General features: G+C 34.4%; 3 protein-coding genes, 1 long non-coding RNA gene and 1 pseudogene across 10 annotated transcripts; 3 read left to right on the forward strand and 2 right to left on the reverse strand.

Annotated features, from left to right (window-relative positions):
* Nucleotides 1-89: 89 nt before the first annotated feature.
* On the forward strand, nt 90-13,398 carry LOC103850931. Of its 2 annotated transcripts, XM_033285478.1 has the most exons (8): nt 90-2,767; nt 3,178-11,374; nt 11,536-11,633; nt 11,704-11,838; nt 12,054-12,361; nt 12,450-12,871; nt 12,954-13,257; nt 13,334-13,398. In XM_033285478.1, exons 1-2 carry the CDS (start codon nt 2,702-2,704, stop codon nt 4,276-4,278), a joined length of 1,167 nt encoding a protein of 388 aa, XP_033141369.1. In that variant the 5' UTR covers nt 90-2,701; the 3' UTR covers nt 4,279-11,374; nt 11,536-11,633; nt 11,704-11,838; nt 12,054-12,361; nt 12,450-12,871; nt 12,954-13,257; nt 13,334-13,398. The 2 variants fall into 2 exon arrangements, with proteins under 2 accessions (XP_033141369.1, XP_033141368.1); XM_033285477.1 differs by having other exon boundaries at nt 3,178-11,838.
* Nucleotides 13,399-14,177: 779 nt separating this feature from the next.
* On the forward strand, nt 14,178-15,374 carry LOC103851234 (annotated as a pseudogene).
* Nucleotides 15,375-17,586: 2,212 nt separating this feature from the next.
* LOC103850934 (uncharacterized protein At4g17700) lies at nt 17,587-20,556 on the reverse strand. The gene is made up of 6 exons (XM_009127733.3): nt 19,038-20,556; nt 18,799-18,939; nt 18,527-18,725; nt 18,304-18,431; nt 18,126-18,212; nt 17,587-18,049 (listed from the first exon to the last, which is right to left on the reverse strand). Exons 1-6 carry the CDS (start codon nt 19,134-19,136, stop codon nt 17,789-17,791), a joined length of 915 nt encoding a protein of 304 aa, XP_009125981.2. The 5' UTR covers nt 19,137-20,556; the 3' UTR covers nt 17,587-17,788.
* A 426-nt stretch (nt 20,557-20,982) lies between these two features.
* On the forward strand, nt 20,983-23,283 carry LOC103851235. 6 transcript variants are annotated; one of them, XR_004455140.1, is made up of 8 exons: nt 20,983-21,446; nt 21,521-21,563; nt 21,643-21,722; nt 21,836-21,963; nt 22,046-22,078; nt 22,177-22,243; nt 22,390-22,552; nt 22,818-23,283. It is a non-coding gene; the product is annotated as an uncharacterized LOC103851235 (long non-coding RNA). The 6 variants fall into 6 exon arrangements; XR_004455141.1 differs by having other exon boundaries at nt 20,984-21,370; nt 21,810-21,963; nt 22,933-23,283; XR_004455139.1 differs by having other exon boundaries at nt 20,984-21,370.
* Nucleotides 23,284-23,554: 271 nt separating this feature from the next.
* Nucleotides 23,555-25,774, reverse strand: LOC108870748 (uncharacterized protein At4g17700-like). The gene is made up of 6 exons (XM_018656384.2): nt 25,464-25,774; nt 25,227-25,367; nt 24,952-25,153; nt 24,739-24,854; nt 24,566-24,652; nt 23,555-24,491 (listed from the first exon to the last, which is right to left on the reverse strand). The coding sequence occupies exons 1-6, from the start codon at nt 25,539-25,541 to the stop codon at nt 24,234-24,236; spliced, it is 882 nt and encodes a 293-aa protein (XP_018511900.2). The 5' UTR covers nt 25,542-25,774; the 3' UTR covers nt 23,555-24,233.
* Nucleotides 25,775-27,109: the final 1,335 nt, after the last annotated feature.

Raw genomic sequence — 27,109 nt, forward strand, 5'->3', positions numbered from 1 at the left:
TATAATTTACAAGTGTCTCATATCTACCTTATGAAGTTATGATTCAAAACATGTTCGGAACCAAAAAAAAGTATTACAGCTTAATTTTGGGATGATTTCTCAACCAATTGGCTTTAACTCAATAGGATTAAGTAATAACAACACGTACAAAAGACAAAAGTTTTGAAAAAAAACTAGAGGACAAAACATGTTACTACAAAACTGGTGGGTGTGTTCGTGTACAAAAAAGTGATGGACCATGCTCTACTCTAGTGAACGCGTGTTTTGTAAACTGTGGTCGGCAGGTATGAAAATGTAGATACGTATGATTATTGATTAACTATGATGATGGTTGGATATCTAATCTAACTTGTGGGTCAACTAACATTCTATTCGAGTCTAGGTCCAGAGTTGTTGGATCCACGGTTTTTTTATATAATATTTTCAGCCCTAACTATGTTTTGGATAATTCCATAATCACCGCATATATTTTTTGTATTTGTTGAAACGTTTCCTGTTATATACTCTCTCTGTTTTTAAAAGATGCATATTCTAGACTTTTCACATATATTAAGAAAACTCATTAAATATGCATTGTTTTTTGTAAATAACAATTTTCCATAACTTTAAACCAATAGAAATTCAACAAACACCATTAAGTTTTTTGAAACTTACACTTTTTCATAAAATCATACATTGAAAAAGTAAAAAATATATCTTTTTAAAACAAATTTTTTTTCTAGAACATACATCTTTTAGGAACGGAGAGAGTATTAATTATTACTTCTCTTGCTTGTTCCTCGACATTTATATCACGCTCTTCATTTATTTGGGTTGACACGTTTTGGGATTGAAAGTTGAAACAAATAGAAATAATATAATGACACGTAGAATTAATAGTCAAATTTCGAAAAGATACAATCAAACTTAATGCATAGTCATATCATTTCCAATATAGAGATTTCCAAATAGTTGAACTTATGGAGATTCGAGTTTTAAATCCTCTTCCAACGGAAGTTGAATATAGAGAATACAATTCAAAACTCTTATGAAATCACTAGGCCAACCCCACATTGGTGATTCGAGTTATTTGAAATTTTAAACAATCATATAATGTCTAGAAGAAGAAAAACAATTGAATTAGTAGGTTATTGCATTGTATAGTACGCGGTAACATATTGGTCGTATTGTATGGTGGACAAGAACATATCATTTCGTGATACTCACGAAGCCAATTCTAGAGCTTTGGGTTACCGTATGACCCGTTCCTAGTGTTTCAAGTTGAGCTTACTGATTAAATAATTGGTAGCCACACGCTTGATAAATTTTTGAATCAACGAAACATATCGAGGGTAGTTATAAGAAAATTGGTGGAATACACATGTTAGAATACTGAAAGATAACGGGAAAATAGGTATAGTAAGCCGATATAGGTAGAAAACAATTATTTATTTTTGTCAAGTTTAGTTTACCTGTTTATTTAAACTTGTAATAAATTAATAATTTAATCATTTTAAAATCAATTAATACTTTGGTCTTTTTCATGTTTAACTATGCGATCAAGATTTCAATCATTTGGTAAAAGATTTGTTTTTTTTTTAATATAAATTTGAGTTTGAAAAAAAAAGGAAAAGAACTAGGGTCATCCGTCTTCATAGATGCATCAAGATACTACTACTTGGTCACCTGGAACATGTCATATTGACTAGCTAGAATTGAGGAGACGACCCAGTAGTATTTATTTTGTTGACATTGCAAGTAATCATTTATATAAATGTATATTCCTAACATAATTAGAAATCAAATTGCTATTCATCAAATATTATATACAAAATAGGCTTTACTTTATTATATAAGATGTATATTAAAAAAAAAGATTCTACATTACCAGCCGGGAACATGTAAGTAATATTGACTTGCTATAGGATAGGAAGACGAAGATCAAATTCTAACAATTATATATATATACCAAGTAGTATATGATACTAAGTAATTATCATCAGATAATTACTTATTCCTAAATATCATCAGAAACATGTATTTTCACTCATAATATACATGTAACTTACGAATTAAGATAATGATTGTTTTTCTCATGTAACTGAAAAACGCGTGATAGTAGGTAAACTTTAAACATAGTCGAAACTTATCACCTCGATAATTATACTGGTATTGGGTATTGACGATTGACTAAACATTTGTATGCGTCAATTATTATTTTTATCTAATCAAATTATTATTACAGGTGACAAAAGAAAATCAAATATTTTTGGATATGATTTAGATACTTTCCTCGTATTAGTCCATGACAGATCATATGTTGGCACTTGGCAAATAGCTGAATAATTAACACATCAGCACGGTAGAAAATATTCTGACCGTAGATGAAATTAGTGTACCTTTTTTTTGTTTTTTTAAGTTAAACTAAGTAAAAAATCTTTTAATTAATCAATCTCAATTAAATAAAATTAATAAATTCCAGCAGTTTTAGGAACATATATATAAACCAAAAAAGCATCGAAACGGCTATAATTGGCGTTACAGTTTTCCTTAAACGAGAGGGATTAAGAGAGTTTTTCTCGGATATCTATTTTTATATCCGAGTTTCTGAGAATTTTTTTGATTTGTGGTGGCTTCAACGGGAGGCTTCAACGGGAGGCTTCTTGACCAAAAAAATTCCAGAGAAAAGACGTTTAATTTTCTTGTGTGTCAACTCAAAATCATGTCGGATGGATACTCTTATAGTTCGAAGAAAACTGACGATATCTGCGAAGATGTTTGTGCTCAGGTGAGAGACTTCTGATTTCTAATCTCTGTTCTGTTTCGATTCTTATCAATTTCGTGCTAAATCGTTTTTTTATCTCTTTCTTTGGCATTAACGAAATCGAGATTCTGATACCAATTTGATTAGAATTATTGATCGTAATGCATTAATCATATAATCGTCGGAAACTCGGAATTGAGAAGACGATTCGATTGATTTCTCGATTGTTTTGTTTTGTCTGAAACATTTTTTTTTTTGAAACACTTTTTGTCTGAAACATTAGTGGGTTTTTTTTTTTGAAACTAAACATTAGAGGTTTTGTTTTGTTACGATTTAACATTATTTGTTTTATGGTTTGATTCTCTGTGTGCAATCTCTGAACCGGTACAATGTTGATTCCTAACCGTATCCGGTTTGGTTCTTTAATTCTCTAGGACGGTTCACGAGCAGCCAAGGCCTTGTCAAGAGTCAGGTGCTTACTACGAGGACTCGATTTCAAAACCTACATCCTCTTCTTCACCCTCGTTCCCTTACTCATCTTCGGAGCCTACCTCCACGGTCAGAAGCTCACCTACTTCTTACGACCCCTCTGGCAATCCCCGCCCAAACCGTTTCACACCCTCCCTCACTACCACCACGTCAACGTCTCCATGCAAACCCTCTGCGCCCTCCACGGCTGGACCCACCGCGACACTCCTCGACGCGTCTTCGACGCCGTGCTCTTCAGCAACGAGGTCGACATGCTCACCATCCGATGGAAAGAGCTCCACCCTTACGTGACGCAGTTCGTAATCCTCGAGTCCAACTCCACCTTCACCGGTTTGCCTAAACCGTTGGTTTTCGCCGCGAACCGGGAAAGTTTTGATTTCGTGGAGCCGAGGCTGACGTACGGGAGCGTCGGAGGGAGGTTCAAGAGAGGTGAGAATCCTTTTGTCGAAGAAGCTTACCAGAGGATCGCGTTGGATCAGCTGATAAGACTCGCGGGGATTCAAGAAGACGATCTGTTGATAATGTCTGACGTGGACGAGATCCCTAGCGCTCATACCATCAACCTCCTTAGATGGTGCGATGGTTACCCGCCGGTTCTTCATCTTCAGTTAAAAAACTATTTATACTCGTTTGAGTATTACGTGGACAACAAAAGCTGGAGAGGTTCTGTGCATCGGTACATCCCCGGGAAGACGCGGTACGCTCATTTCCGACAAGGAGATGTTCTTTTGGCGGACTCTGGTTGGCACTGCAGTTTCTGTTTCAGGCGCATTAGCGAGTTTGTGTTCAAGATGAAAGCGTATAGTCACAATGACCGTGTTAGATTCTCTCATTATTTAAATCCGAAAAGGATTCAAGATGTGATATGTAGAGGGACTGATCTGTTTGATATGATTCCTGAGGAGTATACGTTTAGGGAAATTATTGGGAAGCTAGGTCCGATCCCGAGGTCTTACTCGGCTGTTCATCTACCAAGTCATCTGATTGAAAAAGCTGAGAGTTATAAGTACTTGTTACCTGGGAACTGCGTAAGGGAAAGTGGGTGATAAAGGCTTGCGCTTATCAGGCTTTGGTAGTTTGTTAGGTAAATGTGGAAGGAAATGGTACAGTTTATTGAAGAGAGGGATTTGATATGGAATCTCTGGTGAGGGTATATAAACTTTGTCTGCTTATTAAAACTGACTCATGTTCCCATGTTGTTTTTGGGGAAGTTTTGCTGGGATAGTCTCTCCTCTTTCTCTTCACTTCAAAACTCTATTTCATACTCTCTTTACTTGTTAATCTGTACAATTCACTAGTGATTTCTTTACATTATCCTCATATTCTTTTTAATCTTTATTTTTAAAAATTCATTCATGGTTTGTTATCCTCTTGATCCAATTGTTAGTTGCTTTTAAGCCTTTTCTCCCTCATAATGGCGCTGTGCCTGCAAAACTTAAACCAAATAATTTGTAAAATTCTTGTTATTTAAGAAAAAGTTTGACATTATTGTGAAAGACAACCATTTATTGAGTTGTTGATTTCTCTGTTATATGAACTACGGTTCTTCAAGGCGGGGTATTTGGGTGTTGTATGTTCATTCTCAATAGAAATGATCTCAAAGTCAATTGACTTTGCAAAGGAGTTCTTGTCACGTATCCATCAAACCCACTCGGTAATGTGTTGACCAGACGTGAACTTTACCTTCTCGTTGACTTCATCACTTCCAAGAACATTCATCTCATTAGCGATGACATTTACTCAGGCACTATGTTCGGGTTGAACAATTCATAAGTGTAATAGATGTATTAAAAGAACAGAAACTCAAAAACACCAAGGTTTCTAAAAGAGTCCATGTCGTTTACAGCATTTCCAAGGATCTGGGATGCAGTGGCGGAGCTACCATACGATCACGTGGGTCAGATGACCCATGTGAATTTTTGAAAAAAAAAAAATTTGCGTGTATTTCCTATAGAAACATATGATTAATTTTACTTACTGACCCTAGTAAAACTCTTGTATCATCAACTTGACCCCTTTGAAAAACATTTCTCCCTCCGCCACTGCTGGGATGTCCTCTCCGTGGGAGCCACATGAGAGGTCATGAGCATAGTGAAGTGAAATATTAGCATAGAGGCCCTATCTTGTTGTTAAAAAGAAGTTTACATAAAAAGTCTTCAAATTTGTAATATTAGCGAGATACCACTACATGTCTTGAGTTTCTTTTGTTATTAATTACTATTGTTTTAGGTTGGCGTTCTTTAGAAACAAAATGTAGCTTTTGTTAAATCTCTGCAGCCCTGGTACGTGTATATATATACATAATAAGTCACATATTATCCAAAAGAAAGAAACTAAAGTAGATCAAAACCCATGAACGTAATCTGCTCCTACCACCACGGACATTATATACATCAGTCTAGTGTGACGAACACAGAGAAACAAGGCGTATAGTATATATTGTACGAAGAATAGTCACCGTTAAATATTGCTGATGTGTTGCTCTTACGCCTTAGCCCTTATGGCGGCAGCCTCAGGTGGAGCTGTCAAATGGTCCGTTCATCGCCCAATTAGACTTGCCCAATTAGGCTTACCTAGTTAAACCATGGGCAGTAATGGATGGTCTATAATAGACAATAGTCCAAACAAATGCTCAAAACCCATAGAGATCATGTCTAAATGGATAGTCTATGGACTACCCAATAGAATTTATAATTATTTATTTATAATTTTTAATCGAAACTTTTAAAATTATACTTTCTCTCAAAAATTACAAAACTACTTTTTCAACAAAATTATAAAACTTTAGTTTTTCTACGAAAACAGTAAAATTTTGTTTTACCGCTAAAACCCATAAAATCTTATTTTTCCACCAAAATCGAGAAATTTTGTTTTCCCACAAAAATCAAGAAATTATGTTTTCCCGTCAAAACCGAAAAATCACATTTTCCCATCAAAACCAAAAAAATTATATTTTTCGCGAAACCGGAAAATCATGTTTTCCCACCAAAACCAAGAAACTATGTTTTCCCGTCAAAACCGAGAAATCACATTTTCCCATCAAAACTAATAAATTATATTTCCGCAAAACCGAAAAATCATGTTTTCGCCAAAACCATAAAATCACGTTTTCTCACCAAAACCGAAAATTACGTTTTTCCGCTGAAACCGAGAAATCATTTTTTCCGCCAAAACTGAGAAATTATATTTTCTGCAAAACCGGGAAATCTTGTTTTTCGCCAAAACCGTGAAATCATGTTTTCTTGTAAAATTAAAAAATTACGTTTTCTCACAAAAAAAATCAGAAATTATGTTCTTCCGCCAAAACCGTATATATTCCGCAAAAACTGAAAAATCATGTTTTTCACCAAAACCGTGAAATCATGTTTTCTTGTAAAATTAAAAAAAATATGTTTTCCCAAAACAAAACCGGAAATTACAGTTTCCCGTCAAACCCGTAAAATTATATTTTCCTATCAAAATTTTAAAATTATGTTTTCTCGCCAAAATTGTTAATTTTCTCATCAAAGTAGTGAAATTGCGTTTTCTGCTAAAACAATATTTCTCGCTAAAATTGTAAACCTATATTTTCATCAGAATCATAAAACTATACTTTTAAGAGACCCACCCATTATCTATTTGATCTTTGTCCAATCGGACCATGGACCGCCCAAAGTGAATTGGACTGGGCCAGCCCATGGACGACCTACCCAGTTGACACCTCTAGCCTCGGGGCTAGCTTAACGATCCTCGACGCATCTAGAAGCAGCAACGTACGTGATCTTGGTGCGGTGAACGAAAGCGCGGCTGCTTTTGAATGGAGGTTGAAGCGTTTGGACTTGGAAACAGATTCTTCAAGAGAAATGATCCATACTCGAAGCCAAAGAGGCGAACATATATAGATCCTTCATTCGTGAAGTGAGGTTGGTGAGTACTTACTTAATTTGGTGAGTTGTATTTTTTATCAGCGGTCTAAGACATAAGGCATGAAAAGGCTTTTATATGTCTCTATATATGCTCTTAAACTTCATGTTAAAGTTCTCATTCGTTTGACGTAAATGAAATTTTTGAATCAACAAGAAGGATTAGAATGACAAGCAAGCATGATAAAATGAGGTCCACAGTCAGTACATAGGGTAACATTTATGACACGTCAACAAGACTTACAAACATCGGTATAGTTACATTCTTTTTTGTTTTTATTTGATAACCAGTTACATTCTTTTAAATTTTCTATTTATAGTTTTGCATGTGGACTTGATTAGGCTGGAAAGTTGACTAAACCATATTTTCATGCAAATTTGAACGAAGAATATAATACAAGCTTCTTACAAGTTATATGATGATCTGAATAATTCTCAATATATTCTTCATTTCACACTTCCAGTTTCGTTCTTTAACCGTATAGACGTTGAATAGATAAAAGAGGAGCATGGCGCGAGAGAGACGAACGTCCTTTAACAAGAGGCATGTTTATCCAACACAGACGAATTGAGATGGTTTTATAAAGTCGACTTTCAACCTTCCGTAATGTACAAGATACCACTCAGATATCACTAGGGAAAGTCGCATTTTTAAACTTCAAAGTAACATACACACTTTAAATATTCAAACTTTTTGCAGTAACACTACTAACACTCAAACTGGAAATTTTATCATATCAAACCTCAAACGTGTTTCCCGCTGAATAAAAGTCGACGGAACAGTAACTTTGTTAGATGATGTGGTCTTTTTCAAAAAATATAAATAAAATAATTTTAGTGACTATTTTATTATTTTATATAATATAATAAGATATATATAGTTTCATCAAAATTAAGAAAAATTAAAAATTTGGAAAAACAATTTTTTTTGGAAAATGATAACATTTTTAATACATTAGATTTTACTAAAAATCTTTTGCATCTCACAATGTTGTATTTAAAGTAATATTTTTGTAAGTAGAATTTCTGCAAAAAAATCTTAATCTTTTCAAAACTCATTTTTAACATTAAAAGGTGTAAGAAGATAAGTTTTAAAACTTATATTGTATATTAATTGTTTTCTAATTTTGTACGCTTTTCATAATTTAAATATTTTATAATTTAATGCACTAAAAAGATTTTTGTTTTGAAAAAAAAAATTCGTTTTTCCCTAAATTTTTATCAATTTCATATTTTTATGAAAATTATATATTTTCTTAATTATATAATAATAATAAGATATTAACTAAATGTATTTTAAAAATATTTAAATATTATGCTCGTTTAACGGAGTTACTGTTCCGCCTACTTTTTTTTGTGAGAAAACTTGAGTGTTAGAAGTGTTCGTTAATCAAGTTGAAGGTTTAAACTTCGTGTATAGTCACTTTGACGGTTAAAGATAGGATTTTCCCGATATCACTACTTGTTTTGAGCTTTTTTCTTATTATTAATTTTTTAGTTTCTATGGCTTCCTTTTTTTGTGTCTTAGAAACAAAATGTAGCTTTTGTAAAACATCTGCAGTCTTTGCTACGTATATATATATATATCTATATTCACATTTTATCGAAAAGAAAAAAGAAACTAGAGTAGAGCAAGACTCATATGCACGTGATCTGATCCTACCCACCACGGACATTATATATAAACAGCGGTCTAGTCTGATGAACAACGAGGAAGAAGGCGTATAGTCGTCCTTACGCCTTAGTTCAAATGGCGTCAGCCTCAGGGCTAGCTAACGATTCTCGACGCATCTAGAAGCAGCAACGTACGTGGTCTTGGTGTGGTGGACGAAAGCGCGGCTGCATTTGAATGGAGGTTGAAGCGTTAGGACTTGGAAACAGATTCTTCAAGAGAAGTGATGCATATATACTCGAAGCCAAAGAGGCGAACAAAGATCCTTCATTCGTGAAAGTCATGATAAAGTGAGGTTGGTGAGTACCTACTTAATTTGGTTCGTTATATACTTATATCAGTTGTCTAAGAGCGACATAAGGCATTAAAAAGGCTTTTATATGTCTATATATGTTCTTAAATTTCCAACTTGCAATTTCTTACTTTCTCATTCGTTTGACGTGTATAAAATTTTTGAATCAACAAGAGGGATCTAGAATGACAAGCAAGCATAAAAAGGTGGGGTCCACAGTCAGTATGTGTATATATGGGGTAACACGTGAACGAGACCTACAGACATCGATAGTTATAACAGTCTTTTTGTTTTTATTTGATAACCAAGTTGACATTCTTTTAAATTTTAAATTTATAGTTTTGCATGTTGACGTGATTAGGCTGGAAAAAATGACTAAACCATATTTTCATGCAAAATTGAACGAAGAATAGACAATTCTGAGAATATAATACTGGTTACATGATCTGAATGATTCAGGTTCTCAAGATGTTCTTCATTTCACACACTTCCAGTTTCGTCCTTTAACCTGTTACCCGTATAGACGTTGAAGAGATAAAAGAAAGTGACAGACCAGTCAACAGAGTGAAGTGGAGCATGGCGCGAGATAGACGAACATCCTCTAACACGTGAAGGCATGTTTATCCAACCCAGACTACTTGAGATGGTTTTTTAAAGTCAGACGACTTTCAACCTTTCGTAATGTACAAAGATACCACCACTTGTCTTGAGTTTTTTTTTTGTTATTATTATTTTTTCGGTTCAATGGCTTTCTTTAGAAACAAAATCTGCAGCCTTTGGTACGTGTATATATATACATATAAAGTCACATATTGTATGAAGAACGTCACCGTAAATTTGTGTGATAGTGTGATGAACACCGAGGATCATAGTGTGATGAACACCGAGGATCAAGGCGTATAGTCTATATTGTATGAAGAACGTCACCGTAAATTTGCTGATGTGTTGCTCTTACGCCTTAGCCATAATGGCGGCAGCCTCAGGCTAGCTAAAACGATCCTCGACGCATCTAGAAGCAGCAACGTACGTGATCTTGGTTCGGTGGACGAAAGCGCGGCTGCGTTTGAAAAGAGGTCGAAGCGTTTGAACTTGGAAACAGATTCTTAAAGAGAAGTGATCCTTCATTCGTGAAAGTGATCATGATAAAGTGAGGTTGGTGAGTAGGTACTTAATTTGGTGAGTAATATTTTTTTATCAGTTGTGTAAGAGGGACATAAGGCAAACCTAGGCTTTGTATATGTCTATATATGTTCTTCAACTTCATGTTAAATTTCGAATATTTCTTACTTTCTGATTCGTTTGACGCATATGAAATTTTAGAATCAACAAGAGGGAATAGAATGACAAGCAAGCACGAAAAGATGGGGTCCACAGTCAATACATGGGGTGGCATATCATGACACGTCAACGGGACCTACGGGCGTCGTTATTATAGTTACATTCTTTTTGTTTTTATTTGATAACCAATTAAGTTGACAATTTTCTATATACATATAAAAAGTTGAAAAAGTGGGGTCCACAGTCAATACATGGGGTGGCATATCATGACACGTCAACTAGACCTACGGGCGTCGTTATAGTTACATTCTCTTTGTTTTTATTTGATAAAAACGAGGTGGCATATCATGATGACACGTCAACGGGACCTACGGACGTCGTTTTAGTTACATTCTTTTTGGTTTTATTTATTTGGTAACCAAGTTGACACATTCTTTTAAATATATATAATTTTTTTTGACTAAAGGCTTGACGTTCTTTTAAAATTTCTATGATAGTTTTGCATGTGGAATATAATAAAACGCGGACATATTAAGATGGTGGCGATTTTCAAACTTCCGTACTGTACAAGACACTACTCATAACACGAATATAACTATTTGTTTCGAGTTTTTTCTTTTCATTTTAATCGCGTAAAACAAATGTGTGAAGAAGGCCTCAAAACGCAATCGCTGATACTTTGACGCAGTAAAAACGTTTGACTAAACTTCTTTACGACGCAGTATATAACAGAAGAAGAGAGAGCGAAAGCTTCAGAAGAAGAGAGAGAGCAAAAGCTTGAGAGAGAGAGAGAAAGAGAGAAAGCCAAAGCGGAGGCGAAGGTTGGAGAATCGATTAGGAGTGGTTGATTTCGAGCGGCCATGGCGTCGTCTTCTAGTTCGGAGCGAGTGGCATCGGAGATTACACCGGCGGATTCTAGGGTTTTACAAAACGCTATGAGCGAAGGAGTTGAGGAGAAGCGGCTCAAGGAAGCGGGGTCTAACGAAGAAGAATCTGAGGTTTGCCTTATTGATTCTTGGATAAATTCTTGAATTTGTTCTAAGTTCATATACGTTGTTGCATTGCTCGTGCTGATTTGGTTTGCTTTGTGGAATGTTTCTATTTGTGGAATGTTCATTTATTTTATTTATCAAATGTTGTGTGATTTGGCCCTGTGTAGATCGTCGCTGATAGCAAACACAAGATGGATCTCTCTGCGTTAGCTGAAGTGAAGAACCGAGAAGATAGCTTGAGATTGCTAAAGAGTGCATCTCTAGTGTAAGACCGAGATTAATGATCTGTGATTTGGTTACTGATTTTTAATTGTTCTTCTTTGGTTTGTCCTCAGCAAGAGATTGATGATCTCGTTGCGGCTACAAAGAGATTAGTTGTAGAAAGCTCAGAAGCTGGATTTGATGAAGACTCGATCAAGAAGAGGGATAAAGCTGCCCTTATTGCTTCCATCGCCAAGCTTGAATCTGAGGTTTGCCTTTTTGATTCTTCTATAAAAATTTTGTGAATGGCCTTGGATTTGTTTTTATTCAATAGAGTGTCTACTGTTTCTTGTTGTTGCTTTGCTCGTGGGGTCAGTGCTGATTTGGTCTAAAGTTTCTTGTTTGTACTAAAGCAAAAATCCAAGGAAAGCTCTGAATCTGAGGTTTGATTATGTTTCTTGTTTTGTTATTGATTTGTCCTCAGTTGCATGAGATTCGTGCTGAAGGCCAAGAGGATATTCTCGTTTGCCCCAACTTTTATCCTACGGGTCTGAGTAAGAATGTCAAGACTGATGCAGAAGCACTCGGAGGTTCTTCTGTTCAAGAACCCAAGATAGATTGGAAGCTGACGGCTGAGATAGACTTCACAAGCCCCACTAGTACGCCGCCAGCTTTCATCAATATTGTAGATCATCCATGCTTGTTGTGGGATGTCAAATACCCTAAGAAAGACTTGACTTCAGAGACGAATTGAAGGCCGGGGAGGCCCGGTCCGAAACCAGGGGGATCATGGTAATATTTTACCATTTCTCTAACGACTACTATTGTGTAATTGATTTTTGATTGTCTTAACTGATTTTTGTTTGTTTGGTATATGTAGACAATTGTTGGACTTACTCGGCCACCGATGTCTACAGCTCCCATCGATTGAGAAACGAAGAAGACGAGGCTTTTCGCGTTATGAGCGCGAGATATCTAACATTTTACGTCAGTAAGGAAGAGCGAGAGAGGGAACGTAGACATGGAGATAGGAATACACACCATTGCCACGGATTCAGAGTAATACATGGTCTCAGATTCATAAAGGAGCATGGGGTTCCAGAAGAATCTCCTCGGGATGCTAAAACTGATTACAGCTGCATTAAAAATCCGCCATCTCGAACTCAAAAATTGTTCCATTTTGGTGCTGACGTTGAGTTCATGGAGTCAGATAAAATTGAAGACTTGCAGAAGATGCTTCTGCACCAGCCTGTCTCTGCAAATATGATTCTCTACTACCCGGAATACGATAAAATTCTTACGGTAAGTAACAAATTTAGACTTATTCATCAATATGACAGTTGAGTTGAGTATTGACTATTGTAGTTACAATTGGTTACTGCAGTTAGAGGAAATCTATGAAGGACCTACCTCAGAAAAATCATTGTATGGGGGAATTCATGCGGTCTTGGTTCTTGCCATTATAAGGTTTCTAGGGAAGTTGGTGGCGCTAGTTAAGCTCAGCCATGGAACCAAAGCTGGTGAATCCGGCTACATGTACGTATCTCTGAGCAAGATGATCGTGAATGTCGAGTACTCTGTCGAAAAAAATCTTCTTTGTCAACTCAAACGTAAAACAGAAGACGCCATAGCTGAACCGTCGTATCTTCTTCGGAACTTTACGGGTGTGAATTATGGTGATAGTCCAGGTGTGTAACTTGGTTCTTTCTCGTTTATGGGTTTGTTAATAGGTGTTAGTTTGATTCTATTCTTCTTCTGTTGCAGTTGCAGTTGCAAGGACAAGTAAAAAGAGGAAGCTAAACTGAAACGAGAAATGTTTTGAACTCGAGGTGCTCTCTCTCTCTATTGGTTGATTGATGCACTTAAGATGACTTTTTGCTATATAATCTGCCTGATACTAGGATATTTCTTATTTAGCTCGGTATGACTTTGTTGATCAAAAGGCCAAAAGCGAAACTGTCCATTGCTTCTATTGTTGGATTCAAGTTAAAAGTGTCATTCTTGCACATCATATATGTGTTTGCACTCTATACGCTTATATAGAAATGTCCTCCTGGTGCAGACTTAGTTGAGTTGTTTCTATTTTTATTGGCGCCTTATCTCTTACTGTTCTTATTCTCAGAGAAAAAGGAGGGATCAAGCATCAGATAGAAGTGGAGTGCAACAGTACACAATTTAACTAGGACACAAGACAAGGAGTATATTGTAGAGAATGAACTTTTGCTAATATCTGATATTGAGCATACGTTTGAGAGATACATGATTTTGTGGTGCTTTTGACTTTTTGCCTTTATTGATAGTATTGTGAACCTTGAATCTTGCTAAAGATTCATTCTCTGTAATCAAAGATCCGCAGCTGTTGCAGGACTTACAATGTCGCATGAACTATTGCATTTGTTGCAGGACCTATATTGCACATGTTGCATTTGTTGCTCTGTTTGTCATTTGCACAATTAGGTTAACGACATCATCTTCATGCTTAAGCAAATAGAGACCGTTTATTGAAGAACATTTGACATGCCGATACTCAACGGCTCTAATCTGTTTCAAAGGAGAGTCTTCACTCTATCAGCACATCAGTTTGTGGATCTCGAACCAAGTTACAAGGGACACACTTGTTGAGGAGCCAAGTTGGTAACACGGACGGCGGGGATTTTACCAAGTCATGATGGGACTATAAACACAGCCGTTTGCGTAACGTTGGTACTAAAATGTGGAGCAGACTCTTCTTGTTCACAATGTTTGGGAATAATATACAAGTTGAAACCGTGAAGATCACGAAAGAGGTAAAAGAGACAGACGTCTCTATGGAGAAGGAGGGACCCCCAATACATACCCTCTTGTCATGGCTGAAGAAGAAGATTCCTAACAAACAAAGAAAAGACTTTCAAGAAGCTCGGATGAAGCAAGAGATGGTGATGATGAAACGACAACAACAAGGACAAGGACAATGCCAAAGTAATGGTAGTACGGATCTTTATTCATGTTTGGATCAGCACCACGGCCATTACAAGCACGATCAGCTCTAAAACCAACAAAGACTAGCTGGATTAGAGAACCAACACGCTGCAATTACTACCAAACGACACCGTCTTGCAACTTACAGCAAAAGACTTTGATCACACTCAAGAACATGGTCAACACTAAAGAAGAACTGGTGAGAACAAACCCTGATCATCATCATCCTGAAGATTTCTATGATAAACTCTTTTGATATTTCCTTCTCTCAGCTTTTGTTAGATCCTAATTACTACCTGGAGTCAGGAGGAGGAGAAGGAGAGTTTGCTCTCATGAGTAGCAGCACGAACTCTCCATTACCAAACACAACCATCAACATCAACAAGAGATTACCCAATGGTTTGGGAGTAGTAATTTTCAGACAGAAGCTACCAATGATGTGTTCTTAAACAACAACAACAACTTAGCGAATTTTGTGACCAACGAGAACACAAAACTATATGCAAACTCATCAGTAGCCGGAGCTGGAGCAGCGTTTGCCGGAGGAACGACGAGTGCATCGGCTGATCAAAGCACAATAAGTTGGGAGGACATAAACTCGCTTGTCAACTCCGATGATGCAAGTTACTTCAATGGGCCAAATCATGTGTAATTTTTTTTTCTGTAAAATTTAATTTTTACTTATATAAAGAGGGTTTAGTTATAAGTATGCAACTTTAGGGAGTGGTAAAAAATCATGTGGATTGAGATATATATTCATGAAGATATTTGATTACTTTTAGTTTCAACTTAGCTTTATTCACGAACAATATATATATGATCTTTTTAGTTTGTCTTTTTGATTAATTCTTTGTAAATTTGAAAGAGATTCTACCTTTTAGCTTCTTTCTTTTTCCCCTAATTAATTAGGTCTTTAAAAATTTAAAAATCTTTGCAATTTACAATACATCTGACACATTACACATAAAAGGAAAGAAACAATATCCATCATCCATTACATCAATATAATGGATGATGTTGTTGATAAATTGTGATGGTGTCGGTGTTGTGCAATGGGTTCGTAAGATGACTGATTCTAACAAGGAATCTGTTGTCAAAGTGTTGGATCCGAGACTTTCTTCGTTTGCATTACATGAAGTGACGCATGTTTTCTACGTTGCTATGCTTTGTGTGGAAGAACAAGCTGTTGAGAGACCGACGATAAGAGAAGTCGTTCAGATTCTCACCGAGGTACCAAAGATGCCAACATCCAAGGATCAGCCGCCGGAGAATCAGCTCTCGTCCAAGAAAGGTCCACCTGATCTACTCTGAGAGTATGAGGTTTGGCTGGTAATTACTTGTTTACCAGTTTTAGTCGGGTGTGTGTGTTTTTTCCGGTTTGTATTTTATTTTTGACTCTTTTGAAGTGTGTTTCATTTTCCTCTGGCTTTTATTCTTTTTATTCTTCACATTATCTGAATTTTTATCACTTTAGTTTTGTAATTTGTATGAATGAAGATGTACAGTTGTTTTTCTCAAAAGGAAAATGCTAATTTCTGAATTTTAAAATGTGTTGAAAATTTGAACTCAGGCAGGCACATATTTGTATAATTGAGAGCGATTCTGGTTGTGGTTGCGTTCACGGCTTACATAAAGATTATAGACGTACCAACACGACCTTACACTTATTAAGTTAAGCTTAGTTTTAAGGACAACTAGATTTTGACCCGTGCAACCGCACGTGTATTTGTTTTCACTTTTCTATACATAAATTATTGTTTTATAACATAAGTGGTATATATTTTTAATGTTAATCATATACATAAATATTTATATAACTATTTCAAATATAATAATTTTATAATTTACATGTTATAATTAATTAATTGTTTAAACCGTATGTATTTACCACTTCTTATTATATATTTATCTTATTGTATTTGCATTTAGTTATTAAGCAAATTAATATATTAATGAGAAAATATATTTAAAAATTATTTTGTATTTAATTTATGCTAAATTATGTCCCGTCTTTCAAAACTGGATTTTTTTTTACCAATATTAGATATTTATTATTGTATATATAAAAGTCTAAGATATGTTAATTTTTAGACATGTATTATATAGTTTGTTAATTTTAAGATGTTCTATCATCATATTATATTTTAAATAAATAATTTATATTTATGAAAATAAATTTTATAAATTTATCAATTGAATATAATTTTATCATATTTATTTTAGTATAATAATTATATTTTAACATGAACATGACTATAAAGTAGATAAAATAGAATATAATTTATTTATTTTCGTTTTTAAACGATAACTTAAAATACATTAAGTTATTGTTTAAATATTTTTACATAGATTTATTAAAATTTTAAAATATAATATATAAATATATCTTATATTTAAAATGAAAATATATTATGATTAAAGTAGTTACAAAGATTTTATATTATTAACTTTAAAGAAATACATGTTAATTTTTATACATGTATTATATAATTTGATAATGTAAACCCATCTTACCAACATATTAAATTTTATTTTTGAACATAAATATTTTATAATTACGAAAATAAAATAAATAAATATATAAATTTAATACAATTTTATTATATTTAGCTCAATATAATAATTTTATTTTAATATGATTGATTATGATTATATAATAAATAAAATATTATAGATTTTTTATTTTTAATTTTATATAACTGAATTTATTAATGTATAATAATATTTTAAACTAATTTCAAAATTAGCAAAGATATTTAAATATAATTTCAAAAATGAAGATCTTGTAAAAATCTTTTTAAACAGATTTTTTAGAACTTTAAAATAAATATATTTATATTTAAAATGAAAAGATATCAAAAGATATTATGATTAAAATATTTTAAAATTTTTATTTATTATTAGTCTGAACTAAAATGTAATATGAATTTCTATGAATATGTCCATTAGGTACATTTTTTAAAAAATCACACATGAATCAAGGTTGTGACTTCTGTTTTAATATATAAGATTGACCAAAAAATGTCCAAATATTTCTTGTAACTTGAAACAAAAGACAGTCAACCTCAAGATATCGAAATAATTTAAGACATGCGCACCAAAAAACCACCACCCGCGAAACGACCATTAAAGATTTGACAATAGTTAATAATTTATAACGTGATCCACATTTTAAAATGGAGCTGGTCTTATAATTACTTAATTAGACGCTTAACAGAAAGACCAACGAATACGAGCCATAGGATTGGCCAATTCTCTGCTCTACAGAAAAGTATCTCTCCAATTGCAATCGCCCTGGAACGAGAGAGTGGTATATCCAGAGATCTTGTCCATCTTTCTTCTTACTATAGCTACGCCATCACGTGTTGGCTTGCAACCATGATCCTCATTTTCATTTGGGCAGTACTTGTACTTGATGTAGAAAATTGCATTTCTGGCATTGAGTTTCTCGTTTGGCAAAGCCATGTCCTCGTCGCTAGTATACACCGCTACTTTAGTAATGACCACCTTCGACAGATCAAGCTGCAAAAATACCAAGAAAGACGTTTTGTTATTATTGACAATAGGCAGGAAAAAAAAAAAAAAAAGAAGTGCCTACACTTCGAATGCTCAAATTTGGAACGAGGAATGCAAGCTCAAGATATACACGAATCCAGTCATTTTTTCCAAGCTCTGATTTCTCCACCTGCGAAAAGAAAAACACATCACTTACAACAGTATTGGACTACTAGCTAGTGTGAAAAAAAAAAAAAACAATAGGGAGCTTTTTAGTTTACCACGTAATAATGCTTTTTATCATCGAAAGCATTCTCTCCCGGCCACTCAGGCAATTCACTTTTGTCTTCAGTTTCATCATCAGATTCATTATCAGATTGAACCCATAAATTATAAGCATTATCCTCCTCTACACACAGAGATATATTTCACGTTACATTAAATTTCAACAATTATTGATTATTATGGAAATTTAATGTAACAAAACAGACAATTTTTTTTTACCATGAGGTCCGGGCTTGGGCCTAGCAATAAAACAAGACAAGCTCTTGCCATAGACTTCTTCATAAAAACTGGTCTGGAAAGTTACAAGAGAACCGCCGGCAGCAGGATCCTTTGCAACTGCGGTTACAAAGTGAATAAAATAAGGTATTTTACGCAACACATTGTACTTCTCTATGCCATGCAGCTCCAAGTTAGTCCCCTGAGAAGAAGAAGTATTTATTAGATTGCAAGATCAAGAAACAAATACTATAAGTTTTTTAAATTTTTGTCACCTGGATCATATTGTACTTGTGGATCCCCAACCTAGCATATAGGACGATGTACCTGGGGGCGGGTTTATCCTTTGTGGTCTCCGAAGCCACGAAATTACAAAGGCCTGGTTTTGCTTTCATCAAATGCTCGATATCGAACCCCTAACCAATAGCCAGACGAATATTATATGGTATAAATAATATATATATATTCTGTGGATTGATTCATTACAAAACCAAAAGAAGATAAAAAGACTTACACCACATTGTCTCACTTTCCCCATAAACTCACGCTCCCTCCTGAATCCCTCACGCTCCCTCCTGAATCCCTCACGCATTTTAACCGAGGAATCTCCCATTATTTTTTTTTAACTTTGATCGACGGAAACAAGCGGCGGCTACTTTCAATATAGATTGTTTAGGTTTCCTCTCGTGATACTACTCTCTATTTGTATATACACACATTCGATATTCCTTTATTGGGCCTACAACGCCCAAGCCGTTTTCTATTAAGTCCGTTATCTTTAAGCCAATATCCAAAACGATGGTATAACAAAGTTAGTCTGATTTCAAAAATAGTTAAGTAACGGGTTAACTCATTCTTGTCCAACCTTTTTAGTGGGGTTTAATCTACAAAGGACAAAAAAAAAAATCTATAACCACCAAAACTAATCTCATATGAGACAAATGGGTGTAAATTATGATTGTAGCCTTAATGAAAGCTTAATATCAATCATTAGATCTGATTCTTCACGTTATAATCTGAGCCGTCCGATTTTTAAGGATGAAATATTTACAATAAAGCCATTAATGGAACTTGTCTCTAAGCCGACAGATCTAATAAGTGGGTTTTAATCTTGGCCATCAGATTTCACTTGGGTCCCACAGAAAATTTAATCACTCTTCTTCTTCATTTCTTCCTCAACCATACCCAACCACTACGAAAATTCATTCACTTCACTAACCAAACATATCTTCTTTAACTCTTCACCCACAAACATTTACCTCTGTTTCTTAGGATCTTTCTACAGGTTATGACATCGTGAAATATCCCATTTGCATCATCCTTGGTTTTGAAATCGATTGGTAAGTGTAGACTCTCTTCCTCTCTCTCTTTTGTCTTTCTCTCTTATGTTTTTATTGTTATTTGTTTCGGTTGAGTCATATAAAATACATGTTGACCGTATTTGTCAGATTATAAGGTTTGATATAATGTTGTTAGAGTATGAAACATGAAAGTGTAGAAGAAACAGTTTTTGTCTATGGTAAAACTTGTAACACAAAATTCTTTAACAACTGGTTTCACTGTTACAACTGATGTAGTATTGCTGACATTTTTATAGAAAACGTATCATTAATAAATCTGGCACAACTCGGTGTAACACATTGAATATGTGGTATTGATACAACTCGTATAACTTGTAATAGTCATGTGCAACTCGTATAATTTGTAACGTTATGGGTCAGATTTTAAGATTTAATATCCCCTATATATTATTTGAGAAGCATTGCAACATTTTTTTGTAGACACGTGTCGTCACTAGAATAATTCTTAAAATCCTTAAAGAAATAGGTTGGTTCATCTAAATATATAATAAACTTTTTATTAACCACAATAAATACATTATTAATGTGCTTCATTATTTCCTTAAATAAAATTATAGAATTGCCTAATGTGGCTAAAGTATATATGACAATTAATGATTTTGAATAATAAAATTTTTATAAAAATAAGTGTGTATTATAATTATATTTGTTTAATTTTTAGCTATTAAAATAAATTAAACAATCATAGTAACCATATAATAAAAATTAAAAAAATTATTTATATATTATATTTTGAATTTTTAAAAACGAGTATAAATTATTAAAACTGTTAAAAGTTTCACATTCAAATTTTGTGATCTATGATTTAAAACTTTTGTTATGACATGACACAAATAATTAAAAAATAATATAAATTGAAAGTCTCATTTAATAAGTATCAAAAATAAAAGATATATAAATATATGTATCATTTTAAATTAAACTATATGCAATATATAAATATATAAATATCTTAATTTTGAAATTTACTTTAAACATCTTTTTGATAAAAAAATTGAAAAAATATTGACAACCTATTTTTTAAAAATATTATAAATTACTTAAACAATTAATTCCACAGTGAAAATTTTGTTATCAATAATTTAGATTGAGAATCTTTATATATAAAAGAGACTTTCAATCTCTCCTGGTGATGCCAACAAGGACGACACGTCATCAATTCGTTCAAGGAGAGCGCAACACCTGTCCTCATTAAACAAAACGCAGCGCTCCAACCTAATTCTCGCCTTTGTTCATGCGAGTCTGATTTCGGCGAGAATGACGATCGATAGTTCTCGCTCTGTCTGTAACGTAACTCGACTTTAATGGCATTAATACAGACGCAGTACGAGCCCTTCGATGCGTCGTTTCCGTCGGCGAGTCTCTGCTATAAATTTGCTCTAAGACTGCGATGTTTGGCCTCACCCTAACGCATTCAGAGAAGCTCAACTCTGTCAGCGACAATCTGTACCAATAGATCGGAGAAGTTGTGAATCCATATAAGAAGGTAATCTTTGTAATTGGCCAAACCTTGGCTCCTTTTGTTGAAGACAACTGCATCCCCTGTTTCGGGTTTGGCCGCTGTGAGTTTGTTTCCCTATAAAAATCTTATCTTCGATCTATACTACTCACTATGTTTTCTTCCATCATTATTCAGCAACGAACCATGACGAGAAAGTCTTCAGCTTCCACTGTGACAGGTAAAGTTTAAAGCTTTTTAAAAGAAAGAAAAAACAGATTTTGGATACTTAATGTGAAGGTCACGTTCTGAATGTGAAGGTGACAAGAGGTTTGGCTATGACCTAGGAAGAACTCAGTCAACAAGAGAAATCAACTATGGAAGCCATTGTTGACGAGAGGTAAAAGAACGTGCAATATTTTCTTCTTAAATTCAGCAACTTTGTTTTTCCACAAGCTAATTTTCTGGAGTTCCTTTAACATTGCAGCTCATACGCTTTGTCGATTGTTATAGTCAGTGTTGGAGACGTCCCATGGGCAGACATGAGGAAGTTCGATGACATGATCCCTAAGCGTGAATTCAATAACTTTCTTCTCCGATTTGAAGTCCGCCAAGAATTTTTTTCTCCGATTTGAAGTCAGGTAACACCAGTTCTGGCTCCCAATACTGCAAAATTTTGTTCCTTTTCTAGAGTAACAGTGTTTTGATTCCCTTGGATTGCAGGCTAAACTTGCTCCAGAGGCTCTTGAATTTCCTGTGGGGGCATCTATTTTTTTTTACTTTTCTTTATCCCAGTTGCTCTTTCTCGATACTATTATCAATTAAATTATTATCTTTCTGTTTGTCTGGATCAGATGTGTCATTCTTGAGGAGGGTAACATCGTTGCTTCAGGGCTTAACCGAACTAATGAGACAGGCAATGTAATCTTTTATAAACTTTCACCTATTTCTCTGTATGAGTAACTCTGAAACATAAAACAATGCGATGACATAGAGTGTTTATTGATTGTCATGTTGGTTGCTTCGTCTATGCTACTTAATAAGTCGTTTGTTATAATTTTGTTCAGAGAGGCCACAAGACATGCAGAGATGAAGCAATCGATGAACTTATTGGACAATGCCAAAAAGATAGACTTTCACCTTCACAAGTCGCTGAGAAATTCTCGAAATGCGTTCTTTACGTAACATGTGAACCTTGCATAATGTGTGCATCGACCCTATCCTTCCTCGGTATGATTCCTTAACATGAACTTGAAATGTTTTTTCTGTTTGTTTGTTTGTTCCTGATATGATATTTTCTTTAATCGAAGGTATAAAGGAAGTATATTATGCATGCGGAAATGATAAATTTGGGGGTTGTGGTTCCATATTTTTGCTTCACTTAGAGAGTTCTTAGATATAAGATATCCTTTGTAGACCCTAAATATCACACTACAAACTTATTAGAAAAAAATCGGCCTTATTAATTGAAGTCTGTGATCTCTGTTTTTTATAGTGAAGAATCTCAAAGAGGAAAAGTGCAGAGGAATAATGGCAGACGCAGCTGTATCTCTTTTCAACTCTGTTCTTTGATGAAACATCTTAAACACAGTTTTTTTTTTTTTTTGTAGTTTTAGCCCCAAAGCCACACCGCCCTGTAGTTCAAAGAGAGAGGACTTAGCCTCTTAGACGCGGACATGGTTTGAAAATTGGAGTTTCTGATTAAAATATGAAGAAGTTGAGGTGGAGGTTGTCAAATGATAATTCTATGTTTGTTTTTGCTACATTTGGCACATGAAACGTTATCAATTACATCCAAAACAATTGTATATCCGCCTAAGTTGGAGCTCTCAATCTCAAGCTACTAAGTTGGTTTTCTAACTTAAGGAATTAGTTGTATGTGACTGTAAAGTTTTATTTTTGTACGGGTAGATGATAGACATGACCATCATTAGAAGAATAAAAGATTAACTCAGTTTTTATTTTTTCCTTCGATCAAATCTCTGTTTCTATCTCTTTCCTTTAACCCTGACAAGCAACACTCTTAACATACTTATTTTTTCTACCCATATTGGTTGGTTTTATGGTTAATTTGTCAAGTAAACATACAAGTGTTTAAAAGGCATGTATAGTTGATATTTATAACGAAAAGAAAGATGGCAAGTTAAATAAAGGTGTGTAGAGAAGCTGAACTATGCGCTGCTGCTGAGTGAAATGCAACTTGGACAGGAAACAAAGGTGGGAGAATACATATTGAAGCCAAAGACAATTGAAAGAGAGAAGACTTTCGTTATTTTGGACATCCCGCAATGTTTTTTAAAAAATGCTTCATAATGTAAATTTATATAAAATAACTTTTTTTTCTAACTTCCCGCCCGTAGGGCGGGCCGACCCTAGTTGAGAATAAGTTAAACATTTTAAATACATTTATATAATGTGTTCATTTGTTTATTACGGGCAGGTCTACCTGCATAAGCATCACTTGCACTTGCCCAAAAACGGGCCTGAACCCACTCTTACTTTTTCTGGCTTTGCTAGGGTCGGACAAAAAATCCGAGAATCCGAAGAATCGAACCAGCTACGACCCAAAAAAGTAGTACCGTACCCGAATCAAAATTAGTTAAATATACGAACGGGTTCAAACTTTTGGTATCTAAAAAATCATAACCAAATCCGATCCTAACCAAGATATTTTGGATACCTAAATATATCCAAATTAGAATTATGTACCTGAATATGTTAGCTATTTTTAGATATAATATCCAAAAAATTATCTAAAATGTATAAGATATTTTGAAGTTATCTAAAATATTTTAAAATATATACAAATAGTCAAAAATAAATATCTAAAATAGCTAATCAATACTCAAAACACCAAAATACTTAAAATGTATATTGATTCTCCATCCAAATTTTCAAGCTAAACTAATTTTTAGGTTAAGTTTAGGTATTTGCAATCGCCCTGGAACGAGAGAGTGATGTCTCCAGAGATCTTGTCCATGTTTCTTCTTACTATAGCTACGCCATCACGTGTTGGCTTGCAACCATGAGCCTCATTTTCATTTGGGCAGTACTTGTACTTGATGTAGAAAATTGCATTTCTGGCATTGAGTTTCTCGTTTGGCAAAGCCATGTCCTCGTCGCTAGTATACACCGCTACTTTAGTAATGACCACCTTCGACAGATCAAGCTGCAAAAATACGAAGAAAGACGTTATGTTATTATTGACAATAAACAGGGAAAAAAAAAAGAAGAGGTGCCTACACTTCGAATGCTCAAATGTGCAGTGAGGAATGCAAGCTCAAGGTATACACGAATCCAGTCATTTTCTCGAAGCTCTGATTTCTTCACCTGCGAAAAGAAAACACATCACTTACAACAGTAATGGACTACTATCTAGTGTGAAAAAAAAAACAATAGTGAGCTTTTTAGTTTACCACGTAATAATGCTTTTTATCATCGAAAGCATTCTCTCCCGGCCACTCAGGCAATTCACTTTTGTCTTCAAATTCATCATCAGATTGAACCCATAAATTATAAGCATTATCCTCCTCTACACACAGAGATATAAATCACATTACATTACATTTCAACAATTATTTATTATTATGGAAATATAATGTAACAAAACTGGCAAGTTTTTTTTTTACCATGAGGTCCGGGCTTGGGCCTAGCAATAAAACAAGACAAGCTCTTGACCCCAAAGACTTCTTCATAAAAACTGGTCTGGAAAGTTACAAGGGAACCGCCGGCAGCAGGATCCTTTGCAACTGCGGTTACAAAGTAAATGGAATAAGGTACTTTATGGAACACATTGTACTTCTCTATGCCATGCAGCTCCAAGTTAGTCCCCTGAGAAGAAGAAGTATTTATTAGATTGCAAGATCAAGGAACAAATACTACAAGTTTTTTAAAATTTTGTCACCTGGATCATATTGTACTTGTGGATCCCCAACCTAGCATATAGGACGATGTACCTGGGGGCGGGTTTATCCTTTGTGGTCTCCGAAGCCACGAAATTACAAAGGCCTGGTTTTGCTTTCATCAAATGCTCGATATCGAACCCCTAACCAATAGCCAGACGAATATTATAGGGTATAAATAATATATATATTATGTGGATTGATTCATTACAAAACTAAAAGAAGATAAAAAGACTTACACCACATTGTCTCACTTTCTCCATAAACTCACGCTCCCTCCTGAATCCCTCAAGCATTTTAACCGAGGAATCTCCCATTATTATTATTTTTTACTTTTGATCGACGGAAACAAGCGGTGGCTATTTCAATAGATTGTTTAGGTTTCCTCTCGTGATATGTATATACACACATTCGATATTCCTTTATTGGGCCTAGAAAGCCCAAACCGTTTTCTATCAAAAATAGTTAAGTAACGGGTTAACTCATTGTTGCCCAACCTTTTTAGTTTCGTTGTAATAACATGTTCTTTTCTATCGAATTGAATAAAATGCGTTCTACGAGTCATTTATCAATTTGTATAGTATTTTAAACCGGGTAAACTTGAAACTAAATTTTTTAATTTGTGCTGTTTCATCTTCTCCAAACAAATGGACATTGAGCCCGGTAAATTAAGTAAATGAGCCATATGTAAGAAGAGTTATTTTTGCGAGTTTAAGATGCACATGCATGAATAGTTAAAAAAATCTCACTCTACATATATTGTCTTGAGATTGAGGTAGTGGACGAGCAATTCCACGTAACAGATTGCATCTCCTTCTAGATTGACGTTGATCCTTGATCGGTAACTAGAAACTGGTTTGTGCGTCCATTTGAAATCGAAAATCCCCTTATTCATCATTAGACGTCCTTTTGCCACGAGAGTTTGAGTTTCGTCCTCATCAACTTGTCTACGACTGCTATACTCTTCCTCGGTCTTGGACAGCAAGGAAACGAGATCCGTCCCACTTGCTTTCTCCAAAACACCTTGAAGCCCAATTTCACCTTCACAAATGAACTTCATGCACTCCATGATCTTCTCCGATATCTCACCATCACTCTTGAGCAATAACATCGTTTCCGATAGAGACTTGACCACCTTTATCTTCTGCAGTGTGAGTTTTGCTTCGCAGATCTCAAACACTTCGAGCTTCTTGATTAAACTCCTTAGAGGCAAAGGAAATTTCTCTAGACTCTCTAGCATCTCTCCAACTTCGCGTGAATTTTGGATGCTTCCTAAAATGCAAGGAGTCTCCTTTTTGTTACGTTTTACTTTCATTTTATTTGACTGGATGTCTATTCTTTCTTGTTTGGTTAAAATAAGCAAACGTTATTTCCTTTCCTATTTCATAAATAAAACGTAATTAGGTGATTACCTGTGAATTGGCGGATATATTATTGTATGAATAATAATTAGAAATATTAAAAATATATTTTTTTAATTTTAGATAGTTTAAAACTCTGTCGTAAAGTTTCCATAAATTTGATGTAAAAATAACTGATGAATATTTAGTAATAACAAATGCTTGTGAAATTATATATGTAATTATCACATTAACTTTTCCAATACCTATTATTCATCTTCTTCGGGCTCTTCTTATTTTTCTCGTCATCATTTTGTTCTTTTTATTAAATTTTTGCTAATATTTTACATATTTTTCCCAAATATTTATTTATATATCTAAATAATGATATAAAACATACAATCATAACATTACCTCATTCAGTAAATTATTTGACTTAATGCAAAACATTTTTTAAATCAAAGTTCTCATATGTTTCGTTAAATATAATCCGTCTAATTTTCAAAGCCTAATTATTTATAGGGACCCTTATTTATAAAGCATAT

This window comes from Brassica rapa, chromosome A02 (genome assembly GCF_000309985.2).
Source record: "Brassica rapa cultivar Chiifu-401-42 chromosome A02, CAAS_Brap_v3.01, whole genome shotgun sequence".
Classification (NCBI taxonomy): Eukaryota; Viridiplantae; Streptophyta; class Magnoliopsida; order Brassicales; family Brassicaceae; genus Brassica; species Brassica rapa.